Consider the following 14789-nt stretch of genomic DNA (forward strand, 5'->3'; position numbering starts at 1 on the left):
GGCTTGCACCGCCTGCTGCCCCTCCACCCTATGAAACATTACAGAGCAATACATGATGTGTTTGGTTAAAGAACCCAGCACAAAGTAGATGAAAATAGGAGAAGGAAAGGTATATAGGGCAAGATTATGCAGTGTTTGGTTTATTCTGGGCAGGTAAGAAAAGTGAATTTAAGCAAACTCTCAGTTACCAGTGTTACCAGTGATGAGGCTTCAATCAGTGCTGTCAGAGCCAGACTATGTAGAAACACAACCCTTTGACAAGGAGAATGGTAACACCCAGTTATCAATCTATTCAAATGAGGAACAGCACAACATAGAGTTAGGCCTCATGCACACAACCATATCTGTTTTACAGTCCACAAATCGTGTGTCCACAAAATACAGATGCGGTCAGTGTGCTGTCTGTTGACTTTAATGGGACCAAAAATATATACGATTGTGTGCATGGGGTCTAATGAGGAGAAATTGCACTAACCTATAATGAAATAGGCTGCTCTCTTAGCAAATAAGTGCTTTGCTAACAGGTTTTGGGAATTCTGTCCATTTAGAAATTTGCTATATATTTTTTATTCTTTGCCTGAATTGTGGCCTTTATAGAAGTCATGGAAGGACATTTATGAAAAAAAGTTATGGCAACTGCAACACTTTCTGTGACATTTGGTTAAATTTTCCTGCTAGGACACTGCTAGGTGAAAGAAGCCCTTGCCCTGCATGATCCAGTGCAGGACAAGAGAGAGCATTGGAGCATGAAATGCTCCGATGCTCATGTTAGAGGGGCTGGAAGGGTGAAAATGGGGTTATGTCCGGAATCAGCTCTGAACCCGGACAACCCCTTTAAAAGGGACAAAAAAATCTGAATCATAAATGACCTCAATAATTCTTAAAGGGTTTTGCCACTTCAGCAAATAGCATTTATTATGCAGAGAAAGTTTCTATGGTTACAACCACCCTGTAATCCAGCAGTGGTTCTCGTGCTCGTACACTATAAAAAGAAAATGCCAGCCTCTCTAGTGGCCGGGATCTTGGGAGCTCACGTAGGCTGGTACCTTTTTCTATAGTGTACAAGCCCAGCCATGCTGCTGGACTGCAGGGTGGTCGTACCCATAGAAGCTCTCTCTGCATAATAAATGCTATTTGCGAAAGTGGCAAAACCCCTTTAAGTAAAACAAATCATATTAAAAGTCATCTACACCTCTTTTGAAGACAAGTTTATCTTTATCTTTTTATCCTTTTTTTTTACGCTTTGAACTTATAAAGTAAAATTAAAAGGTACAAATACTTGCACATGCAACATTCAATCAATACCTATAGTTTTGGTTTATAGAAATTATGTGACACCGTATAAGAAATACATTCAATCGTCTAATGGGATGAAAAACCCATCTCAGTTACAAAAGGTGCTTTTTTTGTACTATCAACCATGCTTATAGATATGACTATGTGATAATATAGAGAACATTATATATGTAAATGTGAATAATGCATAATTTGCTTGCTGGTTCACTGATTGCAAACATTTATAGCTAGCCACGTTTAGAAAGCTGAAAATTCAGAAAAGTTTTGAGGGCTGATATTGGCTCAGGTCACAAGTTCCTGTGGTTATCGAGTAGTGCAATACAATTACATTGCAAACAATTGCAAACAAATGAAGCATATGCTTTAGACTTCATACAAAGGCTACAGAAGTCTTTCACCATGGTTTTCCCATGTGCCTGGAGCTTCCTAAAAACAAAACAAATGCAGTGCTAAAGAGTTAGGTGACAAACTTAGAGTTGCTACATGAGCATAAATAGAAACTTATCACTACAAGATAGTCTATGCAATCCCTTGTAAGCTTTTCAGGGTGTGGTATGGAATGCAGATTTGAATACCCAAAGAATAGTATAAGGGTTTAAAGGGGTTGTGCAAGAATGGGGGGGGGGGGGGGGGGGGTGGGGAGGGGTTTTCAACAAGCTCCTTCTCCTCCTGACCTGAGATGCTCAGTGGGCTCCATCGCTGAAAACATCCGGTTTGACACCGCCTGCAGCCAATCACAGGCTGTGGCAGTGACCGGCTCCCCTGACATTATGACAGAAGACGCAAGGGAATCTGGATGTTTATAGCGAGAGAGCATGGCAAGTCTGGAGGAGAAGCAGTGGGGAGACGGCGCCAGAAGCAGGTAAGTAAGCTTTACTTTACAGGTACTGTATGTGTATGTGTGTGTGTGTCTCTCTTTCCTGCACAGAATCTTAAATTTTCCTATTATCATTATTATTTTTACTGCTGCATAGTAGTTGGATCATGTGCAATCCAATTTTGCTGATTTATGTGTAAAAAACACATAATGGACATCCACCCCTTTATTGTTGACAAAGAAAAAGTTCATAATTTAATCTATTATGATAAGGTAGTGCATTTGCAGGGCATCAACCCCCATTTCTTCTAGTACTAATTTTACATTCACTGATAGTGCAAGGTTGCCTTCATAATACAGTAGTTTAGTTAGAATAATCATAGCATATGATGAGTATATGTTTCTTTTAGGTGGTAATAGTTCAGGGGAGACCTAGTGTCATGGATTATTGAAATGTGTTTTTTCAAGCTGGGCCAGGTTCAGTAACTGTCCCCAGAAATTAGTGCCTCTCCCCACTGGAATTAAGCAGCATCAAGTTAATGTCAACTTCACCTATGCTTTAATAATAGTGCAATGGATACACCACTGATAGCATATATAAGGTGCATAGCTAAATCACAATAAGGGGCATAATTAATTCCCACTATTGAGATTCTAAACGACACTCAAAATAGAAAATTCCCTTTGGTTATAGTGACCGCTGATTTTCTCCTGCACCATTAGTTATCATTTCAACAGATCACAGACAAAGAGTGGACCTTCTCTGCGAATCATTCTACAGTTGGCCACAAATGAAGCTTGGGCATTAGAGATAGTGGGTAACTCTACCCATAATTTTACATTGTGGGTCTGAATAATGGGTGAGAGATCTCAAATCAACCTTGATGTTTCAGTTGATGATTTCAAAGAACCAACAGATATACAGGGTGTCTGTGCTGCCTAGCTGGTCATTTCGACTGATAGAAGAAAACATCATCCTCACTTCCTTGACCCAATCTCTAGATTACTGGTTAAATCTTTACAGAGGACATAATCACTCTATAATAATCAATCATATATAACATTAAATATATCTTTAATAAATGGATAACATGATTTCAATCAAGGTGTCCTAGTTGTTGAACATTTCAGGGTGTATGGAACAGTGTATACTATAGTACTCATGTTGTGGCAGATGGAGGATTAAAAGTAGAGAAATACAACAGGATGCATTACAATTCACTGATGAATTATTAAGGTACACTATTCCACAGTTATATATAGTTATGAGAGCACATAGTTTGGACAATTGATCAATATTGGCCAACAATCAGCTATACAATCACTTCATATTAAATTAGATTTGACTATGGTAAATACTTTGGGATCTATAGATACACTATGATGTACATTTATAATCTATAACCCAAGTTGTCAACTGCCATGCTGTGGTTTTTCAGGCTAGTATGACAACAATTAAAATTGCTTAACTGATTCATTAATCTTCATTAATCTATTAAACTTGGTCAACCCATAAAATTCAATGTCCAAGTCCATAAGTCCATTTTTCTTTTTAATTCCCCAAAAGCAAACACCAAACATGATATCAATTTGCTTATTCTATCTCAAATGAAAGTGAACTTTTCACCTATAACAACAAATCTGATCACTTGCTAGGCTCTTGTGTTTCATTACTTTTTTTTCAGTGTTACATATCATATGAGCTGTGCATAGTGCTGGACACAACCACTGGTAAGTTCTACAATTGGCAGCAACTGAAACTGTAAAATGAAGTAGATCTGTCAGAGTTAAGGCCACACATGTTTAGATTCGTGTTATATAACAGTGCACAGAAAAAGAAAGAAAAGGATTTGTTTTAAGAAACTGTAAGATTAATAAAAGTAGTTGGGATCATGGCCATGGTGACCCACTAGTGATGGTCAAAACTAATGATTTCTAGCCCTTGAGGACTACACAAAAACTATAAAAAGAACTGTGTTCTCGTTGTATCTTAGGCACCATGTGTACTCTCAAGAATCTACTGTATTTTCATTGCAAGATGGCAAACTTGTTAGTCAAAGATCCAGAAATCATTATGGATGGTTGAACCTATATACAGTAGTACATAAAAAGTAGCCATCAATATCTACAGAAACACTGAAAACTAGAAACACTTACATAACAGTAGATAAGATGGTTATGTAAATGATATACCTTAATGCTATATGTTTCATTGATAAGAGCTTATACTGTATGTGTGAGCCTATGCAATACACTGGGTGTGAAATGCGTCAGCCGCTGTCCATGCGATCTCCACTCTAGGAAATACAAGCTGAAGAAATGAATGTGTGCACAGCTTTACGCATAAGCTAATCACAAAAAGTATTGATTTTGATGGATAGAACCCATTAAAGCAAAGGTTCCTCTTCCTTGTGAAGCACAGCAAGCGACTATGAAGGCCTGCACTATAAATGATTCGGAATAGATACATGCCGGAGTGTGTTTACATATGCAGCTTTTGCGGCTGATGTGATACACTGACTATAGGTAGTATACTGCTGGGAATTTCTTGGCCACTAAAGGCCAATTAATTAAAAAAATGTAAGTAGAAAACGCTCTCATACTGTACTCTGCAAACTCGCTTCCTCTCTATTTACATAGTAGGCCTGTAAGCATGGCGACGTAGTGGTTGCATCATTTAAAGGGTTCTGGTTGTCTTCTTCTTGAGGTACAAATTTGTCTTTAGGCGTATGCATCTGATGTGCATCCAGCATCTCCAGCAACAAGTCATAAAGAGGTACAACGTTTTTGCACTTCATGCTGTAGAGGTGTTCCATTCCCTTATTGCTGCAAAGATAAAAGTAATAGTGCTTTTATAGTATAGAAAATGTTTCAGTCCAAAAAAGGTAGACAATAGAAAATCAAAGTCTGTCATTGTTGCTGGCTTTAAAGGAGTGACGTTCTATGACGTAATGATGTTCTATCTGATGCCTGCGGACTGCCTTCGTAAAAAAAAAGATTCATTCTTACCTTCTCTCTGCAGCTTCAGTCCTCCACACTGGCTCCAGCATTTCCATGTTCCGGTCCCTGGACTGTTATTGGTTGCAGCTGAACATGTTACCATGCCCATGCAGCGCCAGATGTAAACAGTCCAGGTCCTAGAAAATGGGCATGCGGGAGCCAGGACTGCAGGACTTTTGTTTCCATGCAAAAAAACGGAACTGTGACGAAATGCTGGTTTCTGTTTTTTTTTTTGTCTATTGAACTCTATTAGGACAGATTCAAATGGAATGCCTTTAAAGTGTTCCGTTTGGCTTTCCATTATAGCAATTCCATTATTTTCTGTTTTAATCACATTTGAACGGAATGCTACAACGCAAAGGGAAACGTTGATGTGAACGCCCTCTCATACTGATACTGAAGCAGCTCACCACAGCACCGCTGCTTTTATACCAGCACAGCCTTCCGCTGTGGCCTAGAAGGGGACAATACATGTAAACTAGCTGAAGGAGCATGTATAGGTCAATCTCTTTGGCCATAGACTAAATGTTTAGTGTTTGCCTAGAGAGACACTTTAAGGGGGCATTTACATGACCGTTTTCCGAAATGACTTTGAAACTTTAAATGGTGTCAGACAGGTTTTTAAGATTGATGGCCTATTCTTACAGCAGGCTGTTGGGCGTCCAACTCTCAGCACCCCCAGTGACCAGCTGTTTAAAGTGGCAGTGACTTTTGGGTGAGTGCTGCTACTTCTTCATTGTTTATATTGGTCAGTAGTTATTCAGAAAAATGACCACCTTGAGAACTTAACCCTTAATAAAAGTATTGAAGAGCATCTGTCAGCAGGATCAACTCTATTGACGGATGCTGACAGATGCTCTTTAAAAGTAACACCAAGTATATATTGCGTAATCAGTGCAAAATACAAATTAAGATACAAATGAAACAGGACCAAGGGTACATGAGTCAAAAAAATCAGACGGGAATGGAAAAAATATCCTTATTTATACCTTATGCCTGAGTCACTGCCTAAAACAGGACGCTCACCCTAAAAAGTGAGACACTGGTATAGCTAGTCATATACATAAAATAACTGTTGGCTGATTGCTTGTTCAACTGACAGCCATCTCCCTCGAACCTCCCATACATAAGCATGTTTGTCTTGGCCGAGCATCAATATGTAGTGAATTGGGGAGAGGGAAGAAAGCCGCTAACAGTCACCTCTGTCAGCAACCTATATGTCCCAAGAACTAAAGGACCAGGAAGATGAAATTTAACATGTGTGAACCTTATCTCACCTAACATCCGGCCCTGATGTAGAGTCGGGAGGATGCTATACACATTAGATGTGTCTCCCTAGCTGTGAGCTGTCCAATCGCAGTGGAGAGTGTCACAGCCAGGGAGAAAAAAAGCTCACCTCCATGTCACACTCTCCGCTGCTATTGGGCAGCTCAGTCAGGTAGAAGAAGACACCCCTTGAGAAAAACGGCCATCCCCCCCTTCCTGTAAATATGCTAGTAATTAGCATACAGGGTGGCAAAAGTGAACGCGGGTACAGCGGAGGAACGGAGCAACGTATCTGGAAAAAAGTAAGTTTGCTTTGGACCTATAAAATAATTGATTACTGGGACGATAGGAGTGTCTCAAACTGCATCTTCTCTAATATAAGCACAAATAACCAATGAACATTTTTAGTTGGGCTTAGCCTTCCACACATATGTGATGTCTTCATACTTGACTTAAACTCTTCTCACATATACAAATATTCTGTCTCCTGTGTATATATATATATATATATATATATATATATATATAGAAACCAAAAAAGAATCACAGCAGCACAAGACAGAGACCGCGGGTGCAAATCCTCTCAGCCGCAGGCTCAGACGGCTATAGATGAGTATAATATCCAAAGAATGAGGCAGCACTCCAGGTAAAATGAAAAAAGTGGATCCTTTATTCCCCTCTGTGCAACGTTTCATCCGTCTCAATGCGGTCTTTCTCAAGCATATCACATGGTGTCAAACACGGGTATATATATACCCACAATCCATAGCAAACTTGAGAAAGACCGCATTGAGACGGTTGAAACGTTGCACAGAGGGGAATAAAGGATCCACTTTTTTCATTTTACCTGGAGTGCTGCCTCATTCTTTGGATATTATATATATATATATATATATATTTATTTGTTACTAAATATTGCATCGTTATCGATTATGCCATCTTGTATACTTTGGAAGTTTTTGAGAAACATATTGTTTCAATGCAGGCTTTTTCATTTAGGCAGAAGATTTATAGCATGAGTATGGGCCAAGTAATAGTGTATGTTACTTAGATTTCCTTGCCAAGTATGTCTTATTATTAGAGCAGATCAGAACTCTTTCTCCCAGTGATTAAGATTTGTTTAAGAGGTTTATTAAAATGTACTGGGAGTACCTAGTAAAAAAATTCCAGCTTTTATCTATGTGATATGTTAATAATTTAGCTATGTAACTTAAAATATGGTTAATCAAAGCCAACAGATTAGAAATGCAGTCTGTGATAACCTGGGTATTCCAGGTAAAAATTTGCTCATACACCTTCAATAGTTGACATCTGAATGCTCATATGGCTAATAGCTATTGTTCCCGATTCCCCCTGATATACACATGCTCAGAACAGATTAGTTCCTGTGATAACAAAGGATCAGCTGTCAGGGGAGAGTGAGCACAACAACATATACATCAGAAAGCTGTCTGGTCCTGCCAAAATTGGTAGGTTTGGGTGACTTTGCTCATACAGTATGATTATGGGCACTTTGAATGGGTATTCGAGGATTTTAATACTGAGCAGCTGATCAGTTGGAATCTTGGGTCTTGGACCTTTGTCGATCAGATATTGAAATTGGCTTATTGAGGATAGATCATAAATATTAGCGGGGTTGCCCAATTCCAAGAACGTATCCCCTGTCCACAGGGTCCATAGGTTGGACCCCTGCTGAAAGTGGAGCCTATATTCCCCTGTTTGGTGCAGCAGACAAACTTGTATATCCACCTCTCCTTTCAACTATTAGGGGCCAAGTGCTTGTCTATTTCTGGCAGCCCCACAAAGTTGAATGGAACAGTGGACTTATATGTGTGTCTGCCACTTGAGTCAAACAGGGGAACATGGAGCCCATTTTTCAAGAATAGAGGGGCTCCCATAAGTCAGACCTGTGCCGATCAGACACTTTGCCCCTATTCTGTGGATAGAGAACAAATATTTGTAATGCGTCAGCCCCTTTAAAATCCTGAAATACTTCTTTAAGGGTCATTAAAAACTATGGCTCAACTGAACACACATTAGCCCATTTCCATTGGTTTCTCTGCTTGCTCATTTTTAAACTGAAAGCACCTCAACAAGGGCTTCTCAACATGTGCAGCAAGAGCTACACATTTTGTAAAAGCATAATCTCAATATCCAACATGCTGGAAACCCATCATTGAATCTTGAGGATATGACAGAGTAGGAAGTATATGCAGCGAGAGCTGAGGTCCTTTTAAATGGAGTGATTTAGAAGGCAATTATCAGGAAAGAACAAAACATTTTCGATAACTGCCTAATTGACTGTGAGATGAGAGCTGCCCTTACATGCAGCAATCACCTTAGGCTGTATGAGTAATACATGATTGATCACTCAATGAATGAGTGTCTATTGAAAGAAAATTTGGACTTAGCCTTTCTGATCCCAGGTTGTGCTCCTGAAAGTAGTCACAGATTAGCAGCAGGACACAGTAACAACAAATCAAATTGGCGTAATGAAACAAAAACTATAGTCCAAGCCAAAGGTTATGCTAGATAGTAGAAGGTAACAATATTTCATAAGAGCAAAACAGCAACAGCTTAAGGATCTTCTTTTGTTATTGAACCTTTGGCTGCCAGGGTCAGACAAGACCCTAGGATACTAGGGTTTGGGGTATTGGGAATGGAAGATCGCATCTCTCTATACGCTGATGATATTTTATTTTATGTTCAACAGACAAACTCTACTTTGCTAACTATTATGCAAACGATAAACTCTTTCGGAGAAGCCTCAGGTGTGGAGGTAAATTGGACAAAACCACGATTATGCCACTAGATATAACTATGCCCCTAGATAAATTGTCATTTCCCAAGGATAGTCCTCTGAATACCTTGAAAATTGCTGACTCCTTTGAGTATCTCAGCATTACAGTCTCCCCTAGGGTGGACAATTTTATTCCGCTTAACTTGATGCCATTGATAAATAAGTTAAGGTTAAAAATAACAACGTGGTTATGTTTACCTTTGTCAAAGGCTGATAGAATATCTCTAGTTAAGATGGTGATTCTCCATCAGTTACTCTATCTCTTTAGGAACTCTCCAGTTTGGATCCCGGATAGGTATTTTAAGGTGATTGAAAGAATTATTAATGATCTACTCTGGGGGAGGAAATGGGTTAGACTTAAGCTAGAGCATTGGTATAAGCCTCTGGAGAGTGGAAGAGTTAACCTCTCATGTTTCAAGGGATATTTCTTAGCTGCACAGTTTTGTTTACTCCGTGAATGGAAAGATAGCTCACTTTGTAGAGACTTAGTTAATAGATCTTCATATGATAATTTTTTTACCCTTCTGGAGTCTGATCAACTGATTAACTCAGATAGGGAATTTAGATCAGCCAGGAATCTTTTTGTGAAGTCATGGCAGGCTATTAGACTATGGTGTGGAGTGAAAGGCTCACTAGGATGCACTCCTTTATGGTATAATCAGCATTTCAAAACTTTAGAAGCACTAGCTAAGGAACAATATTGGAAAAAAGTAATATTATATATTTGACACAGGTAGTAAGTAATGGAGATATTATTTATTTTATAGAATTATAGAGAGAAGAAGCACAGAAATTATTATGGTTTCGTTATTTACAGTTAAGATCGGCACTTTTGAGCATACAGGAAAAAAATAGGCTTCAAATACACATCTCAACACAAAGATTTCTCACCTTTATAAAAATGTATTAATGACTTGATTTGGAGCTGCTTCCTCTCCTGGCCAGATGACTTGGAAAAATGAGTGTCCAATGAATTTAAAATTGGTTTCACATAATTTTAATCACGTGGTGGTTCAGTTTAATATTCTACATAGTCTTTATGTTACTCCTCTCTGGCTTAATAGATGTGGGATTAGGAAAGACTCTAACTGCCCCAGGTGCGATGCCCCCAAAGCAGACTATCTTCACATGTTTTGGTCCTGTGCAGAGTTGAAACATTATTGGGGAGTTATTCATAAATACATTGAGGGAAAACTGAAGGTGCGGATCCCTTTTTCTGCTGAATGTTGGGTCCTGGGTGAGCTGACCAAGGTGAACTGTCAGCAACATAAAAAAAATCTTCTATTCAAGATAATGTTTTTGGCACGTCTTATAAAAGCACGCTATTGGTTTTCGCGAAAGAGTCCCACTATGACTACATGGTTAAATCTGGTGAATACTACTAAGAGTTATGAATATATTTTGTATAAGCAGAGAAACACAGAGAAAAAATGGATTGGAATTTGGGGAGAAAGGAATTCATAGAAGACGCATCGCAGAAGGGTTAAAGGGGAAAAAAATAAAATAAAAAATAATAATAATAATAATAAAATATGATGATAAATGTTAGTAATTATATTTTTATATAACGTGTATTGTTGGATGATCAATAAAGTGTTTATATAAAAAAAAAAAGGATCTTTTGTTGTGGCCAAAGTAATATATAAGAAAACCATGTTTTGTTCCTAACAATTGGCTGGTCTTTGTCAAGCTGATTGAGCCAGCCAATTGTTATAGTCAAAATTCTGTTATTTCCCTGTATGCCGCAATAAAACATTTGGAATGCTGGAATGCTAGTTTGTCCTTATGGTGCTGTATCGCCCATATTTGCTACTATGGGAGAAGACTATAAATCTGACTGGCAAGATGAAAGGCAAGACGGAATTGAAAAGCAGGATCAGCACACATACTGGATGCAGTGTGTGATCCTTCAGGGACTGATACTCAGGAGTCAGGAGGCACTTGCTTTTTAAGACGGCAAGGAATTACTTTACATCCTGTTGCCAGAGAAACTGGATACTCAGGCTGATGACATCATTGACCTATTGAAGTTACCATAGCAACACAGCAAACTTACCAATGGGATGTGAAGAGAAGCAGCACTGGAGCAAGGAAGGGCAAGGTACATAACACTACTATTATTATTATGGCCCCTAGTGCAACCTTTCTGGGGAGAATTGGGATGTTAATTGAGATAGAGCTTAAGCAGACGGGAAGCACAGACATCACTTTCTGTTACATATGATATATCCTCTGGACAATAAACCTCCCAATAAAAAAGTTGTATATTTAGCCATGAACGAAACCAAGGATCTGATTAACATCAAACTTGGAAGAGGTAGTGGTGGTCTGGATGTCTTGTAGGATTTGGAAAATCAGTTAATAAAGAGAGGCTATAGCAAAGAGACATAGATGCTGTTCGGAATGCACAGTTTGGAAGGAAACTGCAAGTTAATGGGTTTATGTGTTTGAAGACCAGAAAAAGATCAATGAAATGAGGTGCCAACCTGAAGGAGTATACTTTTGGTTGACAACAAAGCACAATTTCTATAAGAAATTATGTGCCCAGGCAGAAAATGTGTGTCTGTAGGTTTTTAGCCTAGCATAGGGTATATTGCAGCATCAGGTTTTCTTTCCAGATGGAGCTTAGATCTCTGCAAAGGGCACTAACCGCAGATGCAGCGAACTGTTAGGAGAGATAGGACAAAGACTAATTTGGAGTCTGAGAGCTACTTTAGATGCACTAGCTAAGGAACAATATTGGAAAAAAGTAATATTATATATTTGACACAGGTAGTAAGTAATGGAGATATTATTTATTTTATAGAATTATAGAGGGAAGAAGCACAGAAATTATTATGGTTTCGTTATTTACAGTTAAGATCGGCACTTTTGAGCATACAGGAAAAAAATAGGCTTCAAATACACATCTCAACACAAAGATTTCTCACCTTTATAAAAATTTATTAATGACTTGATTTGGAGCTGCTTCCTTTCCTGGCCAGATGACTTGGAAAAATGAGTGTCCAATGATTTATTTGGATGACCAGGAGAGGGTAACTCTGAATTTAAAATTGGTTTCACATAATTTTAATCACGTGGTGGTTCAGTTTAATATTCTACATAGTCTTTATGTTACTCCTCTCTGGCTTAATAGATGTGGGATTAGGAAAGACTCTAACTGCCCCAGGTGCGATGCCCCCAAAGCAGACTATCTTTACATGTTTTGGTCCTGTGCAGAGTTGAAACATTATTGGGGAGTTATTCATAAATACATTGAGGGAAAACTGAAGGTGCGGATCCCTTTTTCTGCTGAATGTTGGGTCCTGGGTGAGCTGACCAAGGTGAGCTGTCAGCAACATAAAAAAAATCTTCTATTCAAGATAAAGTTTTTGGCACGTCTTTTAAAAGCACGCTATTGGTTTTTGAGAAAGAGTCCTACTATGACTACATGGTTAAATCTGGTGAATACTACTAAGAGTTATGAATATATTTTGTATAAGCAGAGAAACACAGAGAAAAAATGGATTGGAATTTGGGGAGAAAGGAATTCATAGAAGACGCATCGCAGGAGGGGTTAAAGGGGAAAAAATAAAATAAAATAATAATAATAATAAAATATGATGATAAATGTTAGTAATGATATTTTTATATAACGTGTATTGTTGGATGATCAATAAAGTGTTTATATAAAAAAAAAAGGATCTTCTTTTGTTGTGGCCAAAGTAATATATAAGAAAACCATGTTTTGTTCCTAACAATTGGCTGGTCTTTGTCAAGCTGATTGAGCCAGCTAATTGTTATAGTCAAAATTCTGTTATTTCCCTGTATGCTGCAATAAAACATTTGGAATGCTGGAATGCTGGTTTGTCCTTATGGTGCTGTATCGCCCATATTTGCTACTATGGGAGAAGACTATAAATATGACTGGCAAGATGAAAGGCAAGACGGAATTGAAAAGCAGGATCAGCACACATGCTGGATGCAGTGTGTGATCCTTCAGGGACTGAAACTCAGGAGTCAGGAGGCACTTGCTTTTTAAGACTGCAAGGAATTACTTTACATCCTGTTGCCAGAGAAACTGGATACTCAGGCTGATGACATCATTGACCTATTGAAGTTACCATGGCAACACAGCAAACTTACCAATGGGATGTGAAGAGAAGCAGCACTGGAGCAAGGAAGGGCAAGGTACATAACACTACTATTATTATTATGGCCCCTAGTGCAACCTTTCTGGGGAGAATTGGGATGTTAATTGAGGTAGAGCTTAAGAAGACGGGAAGCACAGACATCACTTTCTGTTACATATGATCTATCCTCTGGACAATAAACCTCCCAATAAAAAAAGTAGTATATTTAGCCATGAACGAAACCAAGGATCTGATTAACATCAAACTTGGAAGAGGTAGTGGTGGTCTGGATGTCTTGTAGGATTTGGAAAATCAGTTAATAAAGAGAGGCTATAGCAAAGAGACATAGATGCTGTTCGGAATGCACAGTTTGGAAGGAAACTGCAAGTTAATGGGTTTATGTGTTTGAAGACCAGAAAAAGATCAATGAAATGAGGTGCCAACCTGAAGGAGTATACTTTTGGTTGACAACAAAGCACAATTTCTATAAGAAATTATGTGCCCAGGCAGAAAATGTGTGTCTGTAGGTTTTTAGCCTAGCATAGGGTATATTGCAGCATCAGGTTTTCTTTCCAGATGGAGCTTAGATCTCTGCAAAGGGCACTAACCGCAGATGCAGCGAACTGTTAGGAGAGATGAGGACAAAGACTAATTTGGAGTCTGAGAACTACTTCAAATGGAGATGTCCCTGAAGTTGAGGTGATATGGCAATTATACCCACTGCATGAAGTTGGACCAGTAATCATGGTGAACATTGTTTTAGGAGTGAAGAAATTGTTCCAGGGACTGATTGGTCTGATCTATCTGCTTGTTCATTTGTGGATGATAGTTTGAGGAGAAATTCAGAGAAATATTCAGAAGTTTACATAAGGACTTTCTGAACCTTTACGCAAATTAGATTAAACTCTGATAGCTAAAGAAGGTGCCTGACAAAAATACCTATATTGGACAGAGATAAAACAGGCTGACACAAAGTCCCTAAAATCTTTTGAGAAGATGCATGGTGTGTAAATTGTCTGGATGACTAGACAACATAGAGGAATGTGCGCCGAACATGGCTATGTAAAACAGTTCGGACAAAGATTAGTCCACATGGGCTAAAAACTATTGAGGGTCTATGAAGTGAGCTTGTTCCTCTGGACAAGAGTTAGTCATGTCAAAAAAGTTTGCTAGACTGTCAGATGTTTGATTCTTTTGAGATGTGTGAAGAACAGAGGACAATGATCTTGTCAAGGCTTTAGTCTCTAGGCGGCTTCAATGTACTCCAGGTGCTTATGGTCTGTATAGATGTTAGTTGGATGTTTTAACTCCAACAGTTCCCAATTTTCATTGAAATAGTTCTGCTCGCCTGGAGTGATTTAAAAAAAAAGTCCAAAGAGCATAGTTTTACATTTGATGATTTTTAAGACAGGATGGTTCTAACACAGGATCAGAGCAGACACAAAGCACGCTTTTGGTTGTATGAATGCATGAACTGCAGCTTTAGATCAGCCCCTTT

The 14789-nt window shown here is 38.6% G+C and overlaps 1 protein-coding gene across 3 annotated transcripts in view; it reads right to left on the reverse strand.

Moving 5' to 3' along the window:
- Positions 1–2217: 2217 nt before the first annotated feature.
- The window catches only part of ESR1 (estrogen receptor 1), a 524188-nt gene continuing 511616 nt past the window's right edge, over positions 2218–14789 (reverse strand). For all 3 annotated transcript variants that reach the window (XM_040429500.1, XM_040429501.1, XM_040429499.1), the window contains one exon: positions 2218–4939. In XM_040429500.1, coding sequence (XP_040285434.1) covers positions 4711–4939 — 229 coding nt within the window. In that variant the 3' untranslated portion in view covers positions 2218–4710. The remainder of the gene's footprint in view (positions 4940–14789) is intronic.

This window comes from Bufo bufo, chromosome 4, assembly GCF_905171765.1.
Source record: "Bufo bufo chromosome 4, aBufBuf1.1, whole genome shotgun sequence".
Taxonomy (NCBI): Eukaryota; Metazoa; Chordata; class Amphibia; order Anura; family Bufonidae; genus Bufo; species Bufo bufo.